This window comes from Cinclus cinclus, chromosome 1, assembly GCF_963662255.1.
Source record: "Cinclus cinclus chromosome 1, bCinCin1.1, whole genome shotgun sequence".
NCBI lineage: Eukaryota > Metazoa > Chordata > Aves > Passeriformes > Cinclidae > Cinclus > Cinclus cinclus.
This window is the reverse complement of record NC_085046.1, coordinates 55,563,703-55,585,381: the sequence shown is the minus strand read 5'-3', so window position 1 is coordinate 55,585,381 and position 21,679 is coordinate 55,563,703. Positions and strand designations below refer to the sequence as shown.

The 21,679-nt window shown below is 39.1% G+C and overlaps 1 protein-coding gene across 3 annotated transcripts in view; it reads right to left on the bottom strand.

Annotated features, from left to right (window-relative positions):
- AMPH (amphiphysin) overlaps positions 1-21,679 on the bottom strand; it is a 127,124-nt gene that overhangs the window by 15,526 nt on the left and 89,919 nt on the right. For 2 of the 3 annotated variants that reach the window (XM_062498187.1, XM_062498203.1), the window contains exons 10-17: positions 18,432-18,570; positions 16,837-16,965; positions 11,949-12,056; positions 9,300-9,323; positions 8,002-8,025; positions 5,333-5,365; positions 3,896-3,946; positions 1,742-1,858 (exon numbers count right to left, since the gene is read on the bottom strand). In XM_062498187.1, coding sequence (XP_062354171.1) covers positions 1,742-1,858; positions 3,896-3,946; positions 5,333-5,365; positions 8,002-8,025; positions 9,300-9,323; positions 11,949-12,056; positions 16,837-16,965; positions 18,432-18,570 — 625 coding nt within the window. Of the gene's footprint in view, positions 1-1,741; positions 1,859-3,654; positions 3,664-3,895; positions 3,947-5,332; positions 5,366-8,001; positions 8,026-9,299; positions 9,324-11,948; positions 12,057-16,836; positions 16,966-18,431; positions 18,571-21,679 lie in introns of all 3 variants that reach the window. The other variant, XM_062498195.1, reaches the window with a different exon arrangement.

Genomic DNA, 21,679 nt, shown 5'->3' with positions numbered 1-21,679 from the left:
AGCTCCAGATTAATGACTGATTGATTTCGCAATTTCCCATTCCTTCTCTCTCTACTTTCCCTCCCACTTTCTTTATTCCAAACTATCACATATACATGAGGCATTTTTCTCAACAGCTTGACAAAACAATGTGCCTCAGATAGGTAATTTAATTTTTTGCCTTTCTATAGAGTTGACAATACGAACTGAAGACACACAGAAGGGGAGATCCTGGACTACACAGACCATGAAGTGTCTTCATCGATTTATGTTAGTAGAAGGGGATGATCCTGAAATAATTTCCTCCAGTGTGTACAATGGAACCAAGCAAAAGCAAATTAAAATATTAAACCAATACTCAAAGTTCATGCAAGTGTAATCAGAACTAAGCCTGAACATGATTCTGGGGAACACACTGTGACCGCTTCCTTCCATCGGTCCAATGCTGCTAGGTGTCCCCAGAAAGCAGGAAAGGTTAGACAGAGACAGGTATTATCTGCCCTTTCCCCCAAAGTCCTGCAGAACAGCCCATCTAGCACAGCCCACCTTTCCTCACACAATAAATTATTTTTGCTCTATTAGGAAGAGCTCAGTAGCTTGATATCTGATAATGAGATATCTATCCATGCTGTCTGCTGCCACATTTATAAGTGACATCACAGATACTTCCACTTTCTTCAGTTAATTTGCACCTACATTACCTTAATATTGATATCCATATGGCAGTCTATCAAGTGCTTACTGAAAACCACCTAATTTTATGGTCATTTGGGTATCATCATCCCTGCTTAGCAGCAGAAGACACACACAGGGTCTCTCCCAACTCCAAGTGCAGCTCAGTAAGCTTCTAAGCTTCTTCTCTTTTAAGAACACTGAACATTTACTGCACCAAAACTATGCTCAGTAGACAAAGAGCACAGCTACATATCTTCCACCAGCTTCTGTGGCAGAGGAGCTGACCAACAAAACAACCCCTTTTTCCATCCAGTTTTTCAGTACTAATCTTCATATGCTACCAGCAACTCATTAGATCTTTTGAACCTGTTACTGCCTTGAGGAAAGCATGAAAGATTGAGACTACAAAAATAGATGCCGTTTTCCTCCAGGGCTTCTTAGCCTGTGGGTATCATCCACCACCAAAACATTCTGACAATAGTGTATAGGAGAGGAACTTCAGTTGGATGAAAAGAATATGCACTGAGATACCTCTATAAAAAGGGATGCTAGTCAGCAGGAAGACCCCATGCCTACTATCTTAGACCACCTCTTATTTTACAGTGATATTGGATGCCCTGCTTTGTTCTTCATGCAGAGCTGTAATTTCTTCTTCATTTCCTGAATGCTGACACGTAAGAAGTCTCCCAGATGGTGTTTGGTGTACTCTTCTTGGGTCACAAATGGCTTTTAAAACTGTGACCCTTGCAGACCTATTACAATAACTTTTTCCTGGAATTTTCATGCTCTAGTAAGGACCATACAAGATGCACATTGTCTTAGTGCTTGAAATGAAATGAGAAAATTTCTAATACCACAACCACTTGGCCAAACTTCAGTCTAAGATGCCAAACATAAGAGGAATGACATTTTAGGGGTGAAAGGAGGACATGCTGGCGAGGCATGCTGTGACACGGCTGGGCACCTGAGGAACTAGCCATGGAGGATGACAGGGGAAAGGATGGCAGAAATGCAGCAAGCACATTCACCATAACAAAAGGTGGCTCTGATGAGGCCTGACAGGTGGCATGGAGGACAGACCACTCACCATAGCTGGCTCTGCTGGCTCAGCAGGGACAGTCTCCTTTTCCACGACAGCAGCAGCAGCAGCAGCAGGGGTTTCCTCAACCTTAGGTTCCCCAGGTGGAGTTTCTTCAGCCTCAGCCTTTGTTATTGATTTTGAAGTAGATAGTGGAAAAATTGTTGAGGAGCATATGATGTTGGGGAGGAAGAGGGAGAAAGCAAACTGTACCTGGCACAGTGTTGCTTCAGGCTCAGTTTTGCCAGGCTTTGCCCCCAATAAAAGACAGCATGTAAAGGGTATTTTCATCACCATCGTTCTCTATGTAACATGAGCCAGTCCTACATGCCTCCCTTGCAAGGAGAGGAAGCATAGCTTCTTGAGTTACAATGAGAGGTAATGGAAGTAGGGGGAAAGCACTCAGTTTGCTTAAAAATACTCCAGAAACTGCTGGCAAGGCCAGAAATTGAAACTGGCGCCCATGTGTATCAACCTTGGTCTTCAAACACGAGTTAAAAAAATTACCTCCTCCTCCCTGGCTCTTGTTCTCAGACAATATAGTGCCTCCTCCAGTGAGGGTAAGAAGCAATTAACAGAGAGTGAGACTCAAACAGTTTTTACATGCACAAACAATGACTGACTGAATTCTAGCAATGAATTCTAGCAATCATCCCTGGTTTCTTAATCACCTACAGGCACCCATTTATCAACCTACTACTGGGATTTCCACCCTTTTATATTCCGACCTCAGCTTGTGTTCGAACAAGAGGATCTATGGAATATCACCAGCCCTGCAACATGTTCAGTTTTGTGGCAAAACAGCTCACAGCAGAAGTGCGATCTCCAGTGGACACATTACTCTGCAAACACATGCACATAACAAGGGGAGAGCTCCAAGCTGTGCTCAGCATATTACATTTATAAAGATGGCTGGCTCAATCAGATGCAGAAACCCTAATAGATTAACTTGCCATGAACAAATTGCTCAGCATAATATGAAGCTCAAAAGCAATTGCTTTGCAGTTAATAACAGGTTGCTACCTACAATGTGATATCTCCTGTGATAAGAGACAGCTTCTATGAAATTCTTTTAGATGCTAAGACCTTTTCCTCCTGATATTTTTCAGGAAAAAAAACAAACACATAGCCTCCCAATTCTTTGCATATATTCCTTAAGCAGGCTGATTTTTAATGAGTTACAGAGAAGTATGCCTATGCAAGACCTTCAGGATTTGGTACAGCATTAAGGAGAATTGACTCATTGTGTTATTATACCATAGAGTGCAAAAATTTATCTATGCAGTGTATTAATGACAGCTATAGAGAACTTCATAAGAATAAATAGGACTGAAATGAGAAACACAAAGTAGATTTATCCCAGGTAAGATGAGTAATGAGTTTCCTGAGATTTAATGCTGGAAGATTCTTTTTAAAATCATAAGTAACATAAAGCAAACTGCACTGATGTGTTTCAAGTCACTTGTTGAAAAGCATACCTCAGAGAAGTTTCAGACCACATTGCAGCTACAAGTAAAAATACTCTCACAGTATTCAGTAACCATCAAGAGCACAAACACCACATTAAATAACATTAAATATCACCCTGCTGCTATTAAGTAATTATAGCATTCACCCAGCAACACTGTTACTCTCATCCTTGCTACAGGCTAAGCAAAGACTGTAAGAGGAGCTAAGAAACTGCCCAGGTATGATCACCTCCAAGAAGATTGTGCCCTCCTTCGAAGTAGACTGTGCCTACTATTATTATGGTGGTGAGTACATAAAATCACAGCAATTTTGGAGATATGTGACAGCCATCATGTATTACCAGGTCCTTGCTGTACACTGGACCATAGTACGCATTCTAGCAATTTCTTACACGCAATAAATGAACAAACTGTTTGACTACACCTTTATAAAATAAACATACCTTACAATACTCTGGTTTTCTTTTCTTTTGCTCTGTGCAATCCTTGTGAAAGATTGTTTCAGTGAGTATGGATTTACAACTACAATGATATCACCCACCAGCTCTTCCAAATGGAAGAATTACATAAAGTGGTGTGATTTAAAGGATAGAAACAAAAAAAATATGAAAATATCTTTGCACAAAAAACCCAAACTGTAACTGTACTCTTTTTGATAAGACATTTTAAAAAATAATCAAAAACCACCACTTACCAAAGGCTCTTCCACATTCTCATTTGATTGCACTGTAAATGCAGAGATATCCTAGACAGAGAAACAAAAAATAGCAATGCAAACATATTTGAGACAGGATATTTGCAGGTGTCCATCAAAGACCTGATTTTTTTAATGGTCTATTCAGGTAAAGTCACTAAGTACATTTACATAGAATAAAATGGCAAATACAACTTAACTAAATTTTTAAAATGTTTATTTAGATTATCTGAGTACTATTAATATGAAAACCATTATTTTTTCAAATTTATATTCAATCTTTCTAAACCAAGATTTTTCACCTCACTAAAGGTAGTGAATACATTCACACCCTTCATTAAATATATGTGATTCACAAGGATTTCATTCTAGGTGCAGTGCACTTCTAAGCTGTGCAACTCTGAATCCCTTCTGCAGATTACACAAGGCTGTGCCTGGAGAGTATGCTCTAAGATACTTTCTTCTTGATCATGGGCTTTTATTTGAATAATAACTACAGTAATTACAAATACAAATTTTACCTGCACTAAGACAGTAGAAAAATGGAGGTGTTTCCCAACATTCATAACCAATTAATTTGCAAAATATTGTTTGGACAAATTATTTTCCTACCACAGAGGAGACAGAAAATACATTTTTCTCCAGATAAATATTTTGCCTTAATTATTAGAGCCTTGTGCTTTGCCCCTTCCATCTGGATCCTGTACTACACTAAATGTCCTGGAGCAGAACAGTTAATCACTGGAAGACTCATTTCCATCCTTGTGTAAGCTGAGCCTTTGGGTACTTTCAAAATTTGTTGTACAGGTGGTGCTGCAGTTGAGCCAGGCTCTAAGAGAATGCTGGAAAATAATGAGGTCCCAGGTTATCCACCTGAAATTTGGGATCTTGACACAGCCCTGGAATTTGAAAGCATAAACATGGTATCTTTATCTGCTCTATCTCTGTGATGCATACCACAGACTCACCATCAGCACCACAGCAGATAAATAATGTAGGTTAAACTTTGAGAGCAAAATATATCTTAACTGAAAATAAAAATGAAGAAAAAATAAAACTCACTACATATTTAAACAGAGAGTTACTGAAAATAGGTGAAAATGAAAACTAGCTTTACAGGATTTTGGGATTACGAAAAAAATAGTCCACAAAAGAGCAAAAAAAAAGCTAGACCAGCCATTTTAGGAGGAAATAGCTGTCTCTAAGGTAGTCAGATTTTTTGTTATTAGACTCAGTCAGGCCAAGAGTCCTAAGGATATTAGAATCTTTCTAGCAACATCTAAGAATTTCTGACAATACAAAAGGTCTGGATTTTAGACAGTGTGATGTTACTATGCAGCTTGTCTGTAGAACAGATTTCCTGAATTTGTATAGCTAGTTCTAATGCCTTCCTAATAGCACAGAAAAAAATTATCTGAAAACCTGGTTATTTCTTACCTGTGCAAATCCATTAAATGCTATGGTGGATGCCTAAGTAGAAGTGAAGATCAGAACAAATTATCATTTGTTTACTAAGTCTGAGCATGAGTCAAAACATTTTTATTTGCAAAATAAAAATGTAGGCCAGACATTAAAAAAAAAGGAAAAAAAAGACAAAAAAGAGAGAGAAAAAATAAAAAAATGAAGGGAAAGGCAGCAAGAAATGCTACAACAGTGCTATTTGATAACAGACATCACAGGCTTAAAGAAAATGACAAAAAGAAAAAGAAGAACCTTAAATATTTTTTAAAACCAGTAATTAAAAAAAGACGAGGTGAATTTAAAGATCTACAGATAAAACACAAAAGCTGCCAGACACAATGTGTCTTCACAGTTCAAGGCTTCATTCAGCATTTTGAAAGGCATTTTTGCAGCCTGCTTGAAGGGCTGAAGGGCACCACACCATGAAGAGTTGCATGGCAATTTTTCAAAAAAAGAATAGCATGGACTAAGGAAGGGCAGTAGGAAACACACAAATGGAATGTTTTTAAAAAACAAGCTTATGCATGGCCTACGGAACTCTTTGTCTAGACTAGGCTACACACTGGGGTAGGTACCTCTTCTTTATCAGCCTCAATTTCTTGGTACAACAATCCATATCTCCGGTTAGCAATTTCATCTTCAGATAAATCTGAGTTGTTGGTCTCATTTTCTTTAGGACTAGTTGAACTCTCGGTGCTAGCATTTCTGGAATTTCCCATTTGAAACAGAGACAAGGGTCTAGCTATCTCCTTGCTCGGTTCAGGATTGCTAATGCCTGCTTGCTCCCCAGGCAAACCTTGTTCTACTGGCGTCTCCTGAATTATGTGGCTTGTGCTTGCACCTACTTCCCCCCAGCTATTATCAGCAGCTCCTAGGTCTTCTGTAGACCATTTATTAGTAATGCCTAACCAAACATTTTCCACGTTACCTTCATCTGAGTTTTGCTGCTTGGGGAAAAAGGGCCAATTATCCAGTCCATTGGCTTGGCTATCTGACAGACTAGAAAAACCCCAGGAATCATTAGTAACTGTTGGATCCCAGTTTGCCAGCCAGGGCTCTGTTTCCAAGGCTTCAGGAACACCACTGCAAGTCACTTCAGTGACTGCTGTTGCTGTCCTATCTGTCACTTGGTCATCTGCATTATTTAGGCAAGGACTGTCACAGCTTTTACTAGCAGCATCAGCTGCCTCGGGCAGCAATGCCCACTGTTCTTCAGCAGCAGCTTGACCTTCAGTACCAGTACTACCATTTGGGAGGTGGCTGATGCTATCATCTTCAGTTCCTTTACCAGACTCTTCTGCACTGAATAATTCATCACTACACAGAACACTTCCAGTGTCTGAAGGGTACTTTCCTGTGTGGTCAGTTATGTCTAGGTCAACATGTGCCCCCATGTTTATACACTCCATGGATGTACTCCATCCAGTACCACTGTCAGTTTGGTCTAAGGCCTCCTCGAATGTATTTTCACGGTCCTCATCCCAGATACCAAGGACTTTCTCAGGTTCAGCACCAGTGCTTTCTATAGTCTTACAGTTGTACATCACTAATTTGTCCCCACTTTCTAGGCCTGTGCTCAATAATGGTATTTCTCTATCTGTCTCCTCAATGACACTGCCTTGTTTGAACTCTTCTTCTGTAGAGTTTTCTAGGTTAGCACCACTAACTCTCCCAGTATCCCCATAATTATCTTCAAAGTCATGTAAATTTTTTACCTCTGTGCTGACTAAAATTTCAAGATCTGATTTTGCCAAACCCTCATGAAATTCTGCCTCACTGTTTACTTTGGTTTCACAGCCTTGCTCTTCCAGTTCCTCTGTACCTTCTACCTCCTTGTAGTTAGCTCCAGTCTCTACCTTTTCACTTGGCTTGACACCTGCCCACTCGTCTTCCTCATGCTCTTCCTCTGCCTTTTGCACATCACATGGGAGGGGTTCATCCAACAAGCTATCAGTTCCCAGGATGGGTGTCTCAAAACTGGTTACGTTCTCTAAAGGCTGATTGGTCACCACATCTTCCCACACGACATTTTTGGCATCCAAATGGTCCTCCAGTGAAGTCCTCTGGTTTTCGCTTACAGAAGCTGACCCTGGTGCAGCATTCTCCTGCTCACCTACTGCAGGCCAAACACTAGCAGGCAGAGTACCCGTGGATTCGCTTGAGGTTTGCTCTGCCCTGGGGAAAAGCAAAGAACTGCCTGCAGTAATCTCCTGGCTGATACTGGGTGTGCTAACATCTAGGCCCCAGTTGAGTGAACCTAGATCAGTTTGAGATCTGTTAGTATCTTCTGATGACCCACTGTTTGGGGTTTCCTCCATGATCAGGTTACACAGGGAAAGACTTTTTGAAGAATCAGGCTTTAAGCAGACAGAAAAGCAAAGAAAAAACACAAGATGAAAAAGATAAAGGTGGACTTGATGAGAAAACACAAAATTTAAATTTTACAAGAGCAATTTTAATTTAAAGAATGAAGTGACTACATTAAGCAATTTTAGGAAAAACTATGTGATTTGCAACAACTGAAGGCAATAAATTGTAATGCAAAAGAGCAGCAGTGACACACAAAACCAGAAAACTATGTATTACATTACAGTGATTAAAGAAGTCTCTAGAGTGGTTGCAATTTTTGGGGGAGGTTTGCTTACCGGCTGCACCAATTCGCTGCTTGTCTGTATAGAACGAAGTCATACACATAAAACACAGAAAAGAAGAACATGATGTACTTTGATACAGCAGAAGTTCATTAATTAGCAGCTCTCTAACCAGCTGCAGTTATCAAATCATGGTGGAGAATAAGGAGCGGCGGGCCCTTTCCTACCACTCCACCCAAGGCTAATTCCAGGCCTGTGAATGTTAAACCTCTGAATTACATTATAAAAGAAGTTCTTCATGTACGTTGTGCATTGATTGCCTCTTTCTTTCCCCCTGTGAGTCACCGACATTTTTATTTCAAATGTTTAGCTATGAGGTACAGTGGCATTTTTAAAAAATAGAGCAAAGATGAAAATAATTATAATACATAATACACACATAACATTAAAAATATATAAATAAAACTGCAAAAATAAGACACTGATAAAGCTATCTAATATAAGTTTAGAGCAATACATTCTAAACATTTCTGGGTAATTTCAAGTGGTCCAGATATTTGCAGCCTTGAAATTTTGGCTAGCCTACATACATGACTGTTTCTATCAAGCTTTATTTAACCTCACTCAATATAAGGAGATAAGCATTTATTACATATCACATGTGGCAGGTGTTCATGAAACTGTGCTGTGAATCTAAATACATGACAAGCATTCCGAGATTTCTGTTCTGGCTGAAGTTACAAAATGTCAAACGTGAACACACCAGGCTCCACGTCAAGTCAACCCAGCTAACTCCATTACATACAGTCAAAAGAAAGCTCACAAAAATCAGTTCTTTTCTTCCTGCAAATCATTTTATCTGATTTGGCACCAGGAGGAAGAAGGAAGGATTCATGTATTTTCCTACAGTAGCAGTTTCTTTTGTGAGTAACTCAAATTCACTGTATTGCCCACAAAGACAAGCTAAATTCTGTCTTTACTCCTAGTTTTGAGGAAATGGCTGTCCACTGGGTTAATGGACAACTTCAGGTATTTAAAATAAGAGACTTACATCCATTATTACCTTCTAATAGCTGTAGTTTGGGCATATTAAAAACAACACACTTAGCTGTATTGATAGTGGATATTTTAGCCTACATTTCTGGCAACATCTAGGTTTGTGGGCTAATAAACACAGATTATTTTTTGTTGCTGTTAGTTTTGAAAGATAACCAGTGGCTTCATATATTTGAAAGAGTTTTTCATGGTCTGTGAATTCTTTACCTTGGCTTTTGGTAAAAAAATTGTAAATCTGAGTTTAAGTTGTTACAAAATCAGAGGCACAGGAATACTACTGTGTATGTCAGGCTTACCGTCCACAGATCCCATGGCAATGTCTGGAAAAAGCAGTGGAAAAAAGAGCTTGTCAGGAAAATACCATTCCTGTACTCTATGTCTAACATGCTACATAACAATTTCCATTAAATAAGAAGAGTGTGAACTTATTTATATGCATGCTTATAGTACATACATATTTTATATATTAGCACACTGTGTGTGTGTGTGTGTGTCTGTATCTGCATAATACTTTTGGTTGTAAAGGATGGGCAGTATACAATGTATTGTGGTACTCCCCACTTCAAAGTAGTTGCTGCTCTCCAGAAAACTCACATTGCTGCGTGCATGAGTAATGGGTCAGATTCTGAGCTGGTGACTGAGTGACTCTCAATAGGTATATGAGCCTCTGCAAGGTGTCAGCTTCAAAGACCTGACAAAGTTGGGGTTTTCTAGCCAGTTAAAAATGACACAGCTATCCACTGAGAATAAGTGGGCTTCCTCACAACACTGACACTAGAAAGGAAAACAGCATACTGTTTGGGAAAGGAAATAAGAAAGTTGACCAATATTTTCTTTTTCTTGTCCAGTCTGTTAATTAATTTTAGTGACTTCTCAACAGAAGAGCTAAACAGTCAAATGAAAGAAAAGCAGCAGATTTCATGCCAAATATTTACAGCCCACCACACAAGATGGCACTCTACTGGTTCATATTCAAAGAGAAGAGAACCAGACAGATTTAGAAATGCAGCCATAGAAACAGAAAAGCAATTGAGGAATGACAGACCAGGGCTCACATACTGTAGTTGGATCACCCTGGCAGAGCAGTGGAGGAAGGTAATAAACTAAATTAACAACAGACAAGTCATGCCAGGCCTTCCAAGGCATCATGCACAGATGACTACTCCTGTCTTCACTACTTCAGCTGTTTGCTGAATGGAAAATATCCATGACTGAGGCAAAAACCATACACATATGGAAATACCATTTAAGGATCTCCCGCAAGCACAGGGCTCTGCAGCCATAGGTTTCATTCTCTCCATACTGCCATAGTAATAACCCTGTCAACTCCAGTGAGACCAAGAACAAGACTGCAGGGCTGTCTTCCCTTCTAAAAGCACAGTGTTCTGACTCATCCACACGCTCTGGTAGATGTGGACCATCCTTTCTCATATGCTTTTGCTCTGCAGAAAGGTGAAAGGAGTGTGTAAAGGTGCTCAGTGAATGCTTCCTATGCCCCTAAATGAAAAGTTACAATGTACTTTTCTACACAAAATTATGTTCTATATTTCATTGTATAGTTGTATATAAAATAACTGATTTTCACTGAAGTAATTTTCTACAATCTGTACAACATTATGTCAGAACAAATGTGTTCTGTTGTAAAAGTTAAATATTTTCTGTTTAATGATCCTACTTCTCTAATCAGCATCATTACAAAACAAGCTGAAAGAGTAGTTAGCAAAGTCACACTTAGTGTTTTCTGTCACTTCTGAAGGCTGTGGAATGTCATTTGCCTTCCCCTTCCTTTTCTCTGTTTAGAGGGAGAAAAAACATAACAAGTAAAATGAGCAAAGCTTCTGTTTGAATGGAACACTTCTTGTAGAAAATCTCAGTGAGAAAATTCAACTAACATTCAGAGTGCTGCCAGTGCATCATTTTTCTGACAGCACATATCCTAGATCACTACAGATTTCATTACATAACTAGGGCTTCACTCCAAGTAAGAAATTTTAACTGAGGAAGAGATCAGCAGAGAATCAGGACCATCTCAGCCTTAAAACTTCTTGTCTTCTCACTTTCCCAGGGCTGCATTTCTGAGCAGCTGATTAGTCTTCTCATGTCTTAGAGAACATGTCAGATTAATGAGTAGTCTTGCTAACAGTGTATCAACATTGCTTCTTTGTGTACAAGACAGGGATACAGACATGGTGACCACAAGATCTTCCCTAATTTGCTACCTGCCCTCTGGGTAGTGATGGTGAATTCTGGATTTTAAAATAGCATGTCCTGTAGGATAAACCAATGAATATCAGCTACTTGAGATATTAGCATTTTCTTTTTTTTTTCTTCTGTTTTAATCTTTTTTTACCCATATTGCTGCAAAAAACTGCCACTACAAATATTGCTATTGAATGTAGACCTTCAATAACACAACATTCTACAAGAAAACACCCTATTCCATACTCCACTTTTCCTTGAGGTTAGGTCTAAAGTAGATTAATAGCAAAACCACTTAGATCATGCCACTGCTTGGTACAGAATCTCCATCACAGTAAAGCAACTGCATGCTGACTCCATGAGACCTAGGTGCCCTAAGGCATCCTTCCAGACATGAAGAATCAAAGACAGGTCAGAAAAGTTATTAGAAAACCAAGCACTGGAGAATAATAATGTTTACACTAAGAGTTATTCTAAAGATGGAAAATAACAGCATGCTAAAGTTAAGGCCAAGGTACCAGCAAACATTCTCATCACCAGACATCTCATGCTACCACCTAACAATTTCCTCTTCTTCCAGTACATCATCATGTACAGGGTTACTGAGGGGGAAGATAGAAGGCTGACTTGTGCTTCTCAGGAAGATAAAGTTTTCCAGACACTTAATAATACATGAGGGAAACCTTTTCTACCAAGCCCAGTACACTGCATTCACATGCTTTGCCTAGGTCAAGGCAAAGAGATACCTGAGACATGGGTGAATGACTAACTCCTGTTGATACAGCTTCTGGCTTGAAAGGGTCAAAGTCCAAATCCAGTAATGATTCCTCTTTCTTAGCTTCAGGTACTTCATTCTGTTAGAAGAGAAATATACTCTTAAAAAACTTGTTTTTTAAAAGCTGCCCTGGGCAGTAAAATATTTAAATAATCAAGAAAAAAAAAAAAACAACAAATCACCCTACAGATTTACTAGCTGTGGTGCACACCAGAAGGAGAGGAAGCTCTGAAGATTTTCCTGAGCTTTAGTACAAGTTTTACTTTTTTGAGATTCATTCTAATGATGTTTTTGGTTTCAATGTAGTATAGCTTTGCCTTTTCAGGCAAAACAGTTACAGCCCTTTCAAAGAAGTGCTGTGTACACCCCTTGATAGTGAAGGCCCTTTGAAAGTGCTTTGAGACAGACATCAAAGTTAAAACTACATAAACAGCACCCAATGTCCATACATTCAAATAAGTTAATTGCTCCCCAAATACAAATATTAGTAAAGAGCCAATACAGAAGGATCTAAATGCATTTGAATTGTTTTAATTCTGAGCATGTAAACCAATTTACAGTTAATGCTGTCTTTAGCTCTAAACTTTAGGAAACATCTGATAGTAAGGTATTAGAACAGGGTGCCCAGAGAAGCCGTGGATGTTCCATCCCTAAAAGTATTCAAAGCCAGGTTGGATGGGGCTTTGAGCAGCCTGGGCTAGTGAGAGCTGTCCCATGCAGGGGGGATTGAACTAGATGATCTTTAAGGACTCTTCCAACCAAAACCATTTTATGATTCTATGATAAGCTCTTATTAAACTGGACTACATGGTAGAGCCTTTTAGGTTTGCAATTACTAAATTAGGCAAGGCCTGTGAGGTCAGTATAAAATTATATATATACATACACATGATCAGTGGGCTACAGGTCTTTTCTGCTGTAAAATATCCTGAATAAACAATTAGTGTGCTTCAGCATAAAATACTAATTAGTGTGAAACTGAAGCTGAGATTTAATTATCATTAACTGTAAATATTCTAGGCAAGCATCTTGGTCTTGCTAACAAGGCTAGTACTGCCTACTGCTAGTTGTTCAGTAAATAGTGAGGAAAACTTGTATGACAGGGCAAGTCTTGTCCAGGATGGCAGGAGCAAATCCAGCAAAACTAGGAGTTAATAATATGATGATGACAATGATAATAAAGCTAATGATCAAAGACTTTCTGTCATTAAAACATTTAAGAGTATAAACATTTCAAATTAGTGTTACTATTGGTAAACAGATCTTCAAAGTTAGGTAATTAATGGCTTCTGTTATGCCACAAAACACCTTAACTCTCTGAGTCACCTGAAAACATGGTCAAAATAGCTCCTCAGCTCCCACATTAGGAAAGACAGAGTGACCCAGAACTCTTCAGTCTGTAAGAGGTGTGCTAGGGGTGGTGTGAGAAGGGTCTATACCAGTGTGAGAGGCACAGGGCTTTGGCTGCTCCCTCATTCTTCCAAAGCAGGAAGGCAGCAAAAGTTGATGGGAGTAAATGTAAAATAAAGAAGTGGTGCTGCTCCACATGGCACAGGGTCCAGCTGGGCACCTCCTTGGCTTCAGGTAGTATGAATGTGAAAAATATACACATGCTGAAAGACTGAATAAATTTGTGGCAAACTAGTCTGTTGAGGCTTAGTAAATACATAGAAATCATGCTGAGAAAGCCTCAGAGCAGCAAATGACTGGAGGTTGAGAGACTGTAGTAGAAGGGGGTGTCAAGAGTACCAACATTGTTTGCCTTGATTTATCTCATTTCTTTGGCCTTCTGCATCACTGGTGATGACAGATAACTGGTCCAACACACTGAAGCCAGTATTACAGTCTCACACTTTAAAAAGTCAAACCCACCATTCCCACCAGTAGCCAACATAATGTTCATTCTCTCATGCCTTCCATCAAGTGTATTTAGATTTCATCACATATGTCCTTGAGGCACCTATACTCATATGGTCATACAACCTGATGAAACAACAGCATTTGCTGGCATATAATCAGAATTGGATGGAGACATAAAAGATAATTACCTTTCACTGAGGTTTGAGAATGAAGTTGCTACCTTTGAGGACTTAATCAAATGAACAGGAGTCTTACTTAGGCCATGAGTGATGACAGTTAAGGTACTGGAAGTGACAGGGTACTAATCACTGATAGCAAAAGTTATGTACTCATGACCCTTGGATCAAAATGAGGAGCACATTCATCTTAACTTTAGTGACAAAGGCCCAAATAAACATACACAGTACCTAAGACCACATTACAGGGAGATGCAGGAGAAACAGGAACCTCAGGAAATCCCTCAATAAGGGACAAAGCTGTGACAGGAGGGTCTGCCAAATGTCCTGTATTTATTCCACCACAGCATGATGAAGCATGAATAAATTAAACATTTGAAACAGGCAAGGCTGTACCTCTCAGAGGTATAGACAAGAAATGAAGAAGGCACAAGAAACCTTCAAGGACTACCAGAACTGTTACCCTCTCTCTGTACACAGTCTGTACAAGCCTTAAAATAGCCTTAGTAGTTATGGACAATTCACTTTAGAGCTGTCAGGCACATTCAGACACATTATGTATCTGCAAGGGCATATAAAGGCCTACAAAGTCCAAGCTAGTAGCTGGACACTGGGAGAAATGGGATGTGAAGAACAGAAGAAATAAAGCAAGGAACATGCATTTCTGAATGACCCTTTTATCTGGTCACCCAGATATTCCATCTTCTCACCTATTTCTTTTACTAGGCAGTAATTAAATCAATTTTTTATAACGATGTGTGAGTCACTTGTTAAATCAGTGCACAAATATTCAACAGCATCAAGCAGAACTGTCTTTCAGCGTCTTGTGCTAATGCAGCGAATGCATCAGTATTACTTGATAAAGAAGGGACAACAACAATTACAGGATATTTGTGTTTCAAGAAACAAAAGTGTTTGACCTGTTTGTAATCCTCTCCAAAAGATTGCATTAAAGCAGCAAAGCTCTACTCATCAGTCTTAGTTTTGTGCCTCTGCATAAGCAGTGTCGGGGACACCAGTGGTGGTCCCTTGGGAAGCCCTGTACCACTGGCAGGCTCTGCAGGTTTAACAGCTTTCTCCATGCTGCTCAACAAATCTCCATGCTTTGGGAGTATAGAAGGAGCCATAAACACCAAGAGTAAATCCATATTTCCTGTGGATTTCATGCTATATAATTTCCTTAACTGGTTCACATACACAAGCATACATCACATTATTTGGGTATGTCTGTACATACTCAGACAACTCAGATGCAGTAAGGATGCTTTAGTGATGGTGGTGGGTTTTGTGGAAGAAGTGCAGATGATTGATGAAAAGGTGGCCAGGGAATAGCTTAGGATACTCCCTGGTCAATGACTGTGGAAGAAAGACGGACATAAATCACTCACTAAAGGAAGATCCATTTTCCTTGAGAGATGAGGAAAAGATTTCAGTTCTCAGAAGCATGCACACTTTTATCAGGCCATTCCATTCCACTTCCATGCTAATCTCTCACAGAAAGGCTATAAGGATTCTGGAAATGTGACTTACACTAATTTAAAGCCTTGTTCCAGTGTCATCTCTTAATGGAAAAGCAAACCAGTTCTATTTCTGATTCCCTGGATGGCCTGAGGTATACATGTTAGTTGGACACAGTATTTAATGCAGGGGCCCATATGTAGGTGTAGGTTACACCAGCTCTGACCAGAGATTTCAAGCCTCATGCTCCTGGAGTAATTAATTCCTATGAAGTCAGGGTACAGTGATGCAACAGAACTGTCATCTCCCTACAGAAAGAGTGTCTACCAGCAGCTGCATTCTGGGAGTAGCCTTTAATTTTTTAATTGCATGGAGACCTGACTAAAAAGAAGGCTTTTCCAAATAGGTCTCCATACACAGCAATGCCTGTTTCTCCCTACCACAAGAAAACAAAGCATCTCATGTTCAAATTGTATAAAATACATTTCTCATTGCTGTGCCTTCGTTCTCCTCTGCTGTCAAATGAATTAGAACCAATGATTCAAATGAAAACAGAAATTCCTAAACATTCTGCAAAAGCTTCACATCTACATATTTCTCTCCCATCTATCAGATGCAGGCTTAGATTTCAGAGTTGCAATTACCATGAAAGAAAAGGTCCATTATTGAAAAATCTGGCAATCACTATAACTATATAAAAGCTGAATAGCTGAATACAAATTTTAAGTACTTATTTTGCACAATTCTAGCTTTTCTCTTTATTATATGCAACTTTTAAAAATGTCATAAGATAAAATGAATTTTGATCCCTTCTCTGCTGTGCAGCTGATATTTCTATGAGCAAAGCCAAGTGAATAAATCATCTAGCTGAAACAGTCTTTTATACTGTAAAAACCAGCCAAGTTTCATTTTTAAAAAAAACATTCAACAGAAAGAAGGAATACTTTTAATGATTTTGAGAAGGAAAACAGAAGTAATGAAGGATCTCTGTAAAGTTCCACTTGAGATGCTAAGCATTAAAAAAAAGAACCTTAGATCTACTCTCAGCTAGTAATGCAACCTGGATGCACTTAAATTTCAAACATGTCTGTATCACAGTATTTTCAGGCAAACCTCTCAGGAAATTGTTCTTTTTTTTCAATATATTAGCAGTGTTAGCCCTTTTGAGTGATTATGTGTAACCTATTCAAAGGCAAAACACCATATGTGTAACTCTTTCACGATAACAGAAAGTGGTAATTGTGCCTCTGCCTTGTACCTGTGCACCCCTCCACTCTCCCCATGAAGATCAGCCCCAGGGGCACTGTCTTGGAGAACTTAGTGTGATTACAAGTTTGTACCTCTACAGAATTCACTGAAGCTTACCTGTGATGGGGTTGTCACATTGATTTCTGGGACAAAGTTGTCTTCAAATAAGTTAATGATGTTCTCCTGTTGCAACTCCTTCGTGGGTGTGAGTTTAGGCAGTGGTGGGACTGGTGGGCCTTTCCTCAGCTAGGTAGACAACAAAAATGTCACAGACTAGTTCAGGGATAAAAGAAAACCTTTAAGCTAGGCCTAAACAAATTGTCTTAGGTTTTTACTTTGGCTGTTTCAGCCTAAATAAGCCATGGGAATAAGCCATGTATTGAAAGGAACTGTTTAGCTGTCCACCACCAAATGCTTTGAAATAAACATTTTTGAAACAACCCTATGTTTCAAAGTAATTGAAACTCAAGGTTCCAGCTTTGATACAAGACAGGCACACAGTGCAAGACACTAGCTGTTCTATGCAGCCCATAGCTGGAAGGGTGATACTGCACAGAAACAATGCCTCTGCAGCCTTTTTGGCTTCTTGAGTTCATCTGTGTTTAGCTTTGGGATTTTGTCCCTGCCCAACTGTTGCCAGCCTTAGAGTGTACTTAATACTAAGACCATATCATCTCTGGGAACTCCAGCACTTCAAAGTTGCTTAGTTTACTACGTTTCTCCTCCTCTCCAGATTCACATAACTATGACAAACTAATTGCTTGGAGTAATACCAAACACTATTGGATAATTTTTAAATCTATCAAAAACCCAAGAAAATAAATCCACAAAAAAATCCTCAGGTGGTATAGTGCATTGGTATTGGCACCAATGAGGCTAAGTCCTACCAGTTGAATAATCAGACAGTGAGTTGTCACATTTTGGGAGACCAGAGAAAATAAGCATGCTCACATGATAAAAAATTTACTTTCTTCTGATATACAGACAGAATAGAAACAGCAATCAGCACCGAAGCTATCCCAATTCCAAAAACACCCATAACATCAACACAAGTCTTTGATATGTACATGAAGTATCATATACAACTCATGTTACAGAAGGAACTGATGAATGAAACCAATTCTTATTTTACCAATACTAGTAAGAACAAAAATTACTCCACTGATTACAACAGTGTCAAAACTTCCAATCAGTGTTTAAAACAACCAATAAAACTTTCATTATAAGTAATTAGCAGAGCAGTATTTCAGCTAGCTTTATTTTTCATTGTTTTAGAAATTGGCCAGACCAGTGATACTGGCTAATTTTTCCCAGGGTCAGCATAAATTTGAAGATGAATGAAGACCAGAAATATATAATGTACAAAAAATCACATGGAGGTTTTAGAAACAGGCTTTCCAAACTATCACTGCTGGTATATGGGTCCTTAGAGACAGTGCAACTTTTTAAGAAGTGTTTTGCTTTGTCACTGCAAGTCCCACCACTTCACCAGGCACCTAAAATTTTCTTCATTCCCCTAATACAAAAACCATTTTCTATTCATGTTGTGACACAGGGATGAACAAGTGATGAACAGAACAGATTGCAACAGAACCACTGGCCTCTCTGCCATCCCTCAGTCACTCAGCCTAGATGCAAAATCCACCACGTACATCATCTCAGCTATCTTTCACTGCACAACAGGCCAGGTGCCTCTGCTGGTGTCTCCTTACCTGTGTGGGTGACTTAGGTCGGGCTGGTGCTGGAGATGCTGGTGCCAGCATATGATTGGGACTAGCAGTAGGGCTAGGTAGGGGAGAGACCTCCTCTGGTGGTGATGGTGTTTTTGCAAAGCGGAGTGGACCTGAATCACTAGACAGAAGCAAAGGAATGGCAAGGACATATATATCTTGCTGACTTTATTACCTTGAAAATCTGATGCAATACTTGACCTTCATCCCTGATGGAATGTGAGTGCTCACAAAGAGAGCACACACTGGAGATGAACCAAGCCATTATATAGTGAATAAATATAAAATTGCAATTAAAAGCAATTAAAATTCAGTGTCAAAGGAAGTTTTAATTTTGAATGATCTCGATTTTTTGAACATTTGTTTACCTAATCATTGTAACTTGAAGAAAACAGAGTACCTGCATTTTTTCAGATTCTGTACTTGAAATACTATTTCACTTATAAATTTATAACTATTATAGAATGTGAAATGTCTTCATTTCACATACTTCTTGGAACAAAAGACTAAAGATAAAGAAAACACAGGAAGGCATGATAATGAATAATTTTAGCAAGTAATTTTAGCTCAGCAAGGACAGAAAGGTTTCAACATAAAAAAAAAATTGCAGCCAAGATTATTATAAAGATATCACTATTTAGAAGGACAAATCACAAGAGTTATAAACAAGCAGCAGTCAAGTGACTTCAACAGAGCTCTGCTGATACTAAGAAAATATCTGATGAAGTCAGAAAGCATCTGCCCTTCTCATGAAAGGACCTGGTGCAAACACTGAGAAAATATTAAGCTACCTAGAAACACTGAAAGCTTACAGTGAGGGAGGCTATGAACTACAGTATTCAACAACCACAGTACTCAGTAAGAGCGACTCCTACACATCCTCAGGGAGAGGAGAAGCACTACCTGATTGAGACCACAGCATAAACATGATCCTAATGCTAACACAAGAAAAACTGTTCTTAGGAAGGACAAACTTAGCTCACACTCACCACCTCTTTCTGTGGAAATATTAAAAAAGAAAAAATAAGCAGTCATTAAGAAATCTATGTCCCAGGTACAATATTTGCCTTCAAGATATTCAGCAGCACAGAAGTTTTTAAGATGTTTCTTTTTATGCAGTTTTTTAAAAGAAAGATTAAATACTGTACTTGTCTAGCATCAATTTATCACACATGCAAAATGGAAAGCTGTTTTATTTCATGAAACCCACTTGTGAGTCTTTTAGAGTATCATCACTAATAAGGGAAGTAAAAACCTATTCAGATTTTCACACATGGCTCTGCAAATAGTGCTGCAAAAGACAGTAACAAAGTAACTGAAGGAATGGATTTTTAGAAAGTTTTTTAAAGTAAGTTCACACTACATTAAATGACATCTAGTAATATGCATAGAAAATTAATGTTGCTTTTTTCTCTCAATGATGGAATGAATAATTCTGTGGGAACAAGAATGTACATGCTGGACATGGTCTAAAAGACATGGGTGGATAAAAACAGCCATTGTTTACAAAAAGTGCTTGAAATCTTCTAACACTACATTATTTTACTTTGCATTAAAGTGTTTTACAAATCTTTTATGGAAACATAGTCCAGTTTGTGAGTCCATCCTAGGTGGGCCAAAGTTAACAGCTCCAAAGGCAATATGTAATATACGAGCATGGATTATCACTGAAATAATCTAAAATACAAATTCTAGTGATGTGCTTATAAAGTAGTTCTGAATTTTGTACTATGTCAGAAGTTTCAGTATTTCATTCTATGTTCTCTGTTCTTCCAAACTGAGATTAAAACAAATATAGGAATATCTGCCATATTTTTGAGGCAGATGTTGTTTGCTAATCTACCTCCCTCTTGAGGGTGAATTAGCTGTAGCTACGTGAGGAACCAATTTAATTTTTAATTGACACCTCAACATTATCTGGCTTTTTGAGTTATAAACCAATTTTCTGACACTTGGTGGAAAATTTCTACATGGGCTGAGCCCTAACATGTGGCACGTGCAGAAGGTGGCTAGCACACATGAGGGGTGGAGACTACTGATATTAACTGCCCCTAAGAAGGCAACCCCTACAGAAAATAGAGACGACCAGGGCAGACAAAACTCCCACCACTGGGCTGCAAGAGACTCCCCCTGCAGGTGAGGAAACCACTGGGAAAACTCCCCTGACTACCCAATGATGGTCCTCAAAGGAGAGGACTATGGGAGGAGCCTGAGCCTACAAAATCATTTAAGCGTGGCTCAACCGCTCCCCGCTGTCTCAGTGTCCTGTCTTGGGGGCTTGTCTGGGGGTTTGGCGGGGTTGGGCCCTGCTCCCTGCTTCTTCCCTGACTATCTCCCCTGTTCCTTCTACTCTGCTTTGCATCGACATGGGGCCCTGTTGGCTGTGGCCATGGGCGCCGCTCTCGTGAGAGCAAGCGCGTGCATCACCTGCCGATGGACGCCAGCGGGATTCAGGTGGTAACGTCTGACCTCCTGACCATCCCTGGCCTCCTTTCTTTTCCCTTCTCTGCTTAACTGCCTATCCCTGCCCCTCCCCACATATCCTTCTTCATCAATAAACAGCTCCCAGATATAATATTTGCCTTGTTTGATTTTGCCCAAGAAGTCCATTAAAAATAATCCCCTGCGGTTTCCCTTAGAGTGGGATGTGAAAAGCTGTAAATTGTTTTGATTGCTTCTGACTAGTTGGGATTAAATGGAAATTCAGGCTTTATATATTAACTCTAAATATCATTGTGTCTTGATAAGTCTCACTGTTTCACCTTTCAACCTTTTCTGCACATCAGTATTAGAAATAAAATTATGGCAGAAAGGCTACATTTGTTGAAATGTAGAAAAAAATAAGAAATACCATACAGGCATCCACTGACCTTAAGAAAGCACCATCTGACTTTAAACTCCTTTTGGTTTTGTGCTTTAAAACAAGGCTTTGCTTGAAAGTCTTTAAAAATATGGTATTTCATGACATTCTCTTTATTTCAGCTTTTCTGCTTTTATGATGCATCCTCAGACCGTTACTTTTCCCCATAAGTAGAAGAGATAAAAGCTGACATTCAAAGGTTGGGATTCTCACCTAATAACAGGAGCTAAAAACATGTCTCAATATTTCAAGGCTTTAAACAAATTATGAGAGTTAGCAACATTGCTGTAAACTAAGCATCTAGGAATAAATGACCTATACACTGAGTTGGTGCACATTGATGTAACAGTCTAGAATGAACTTGACTAAA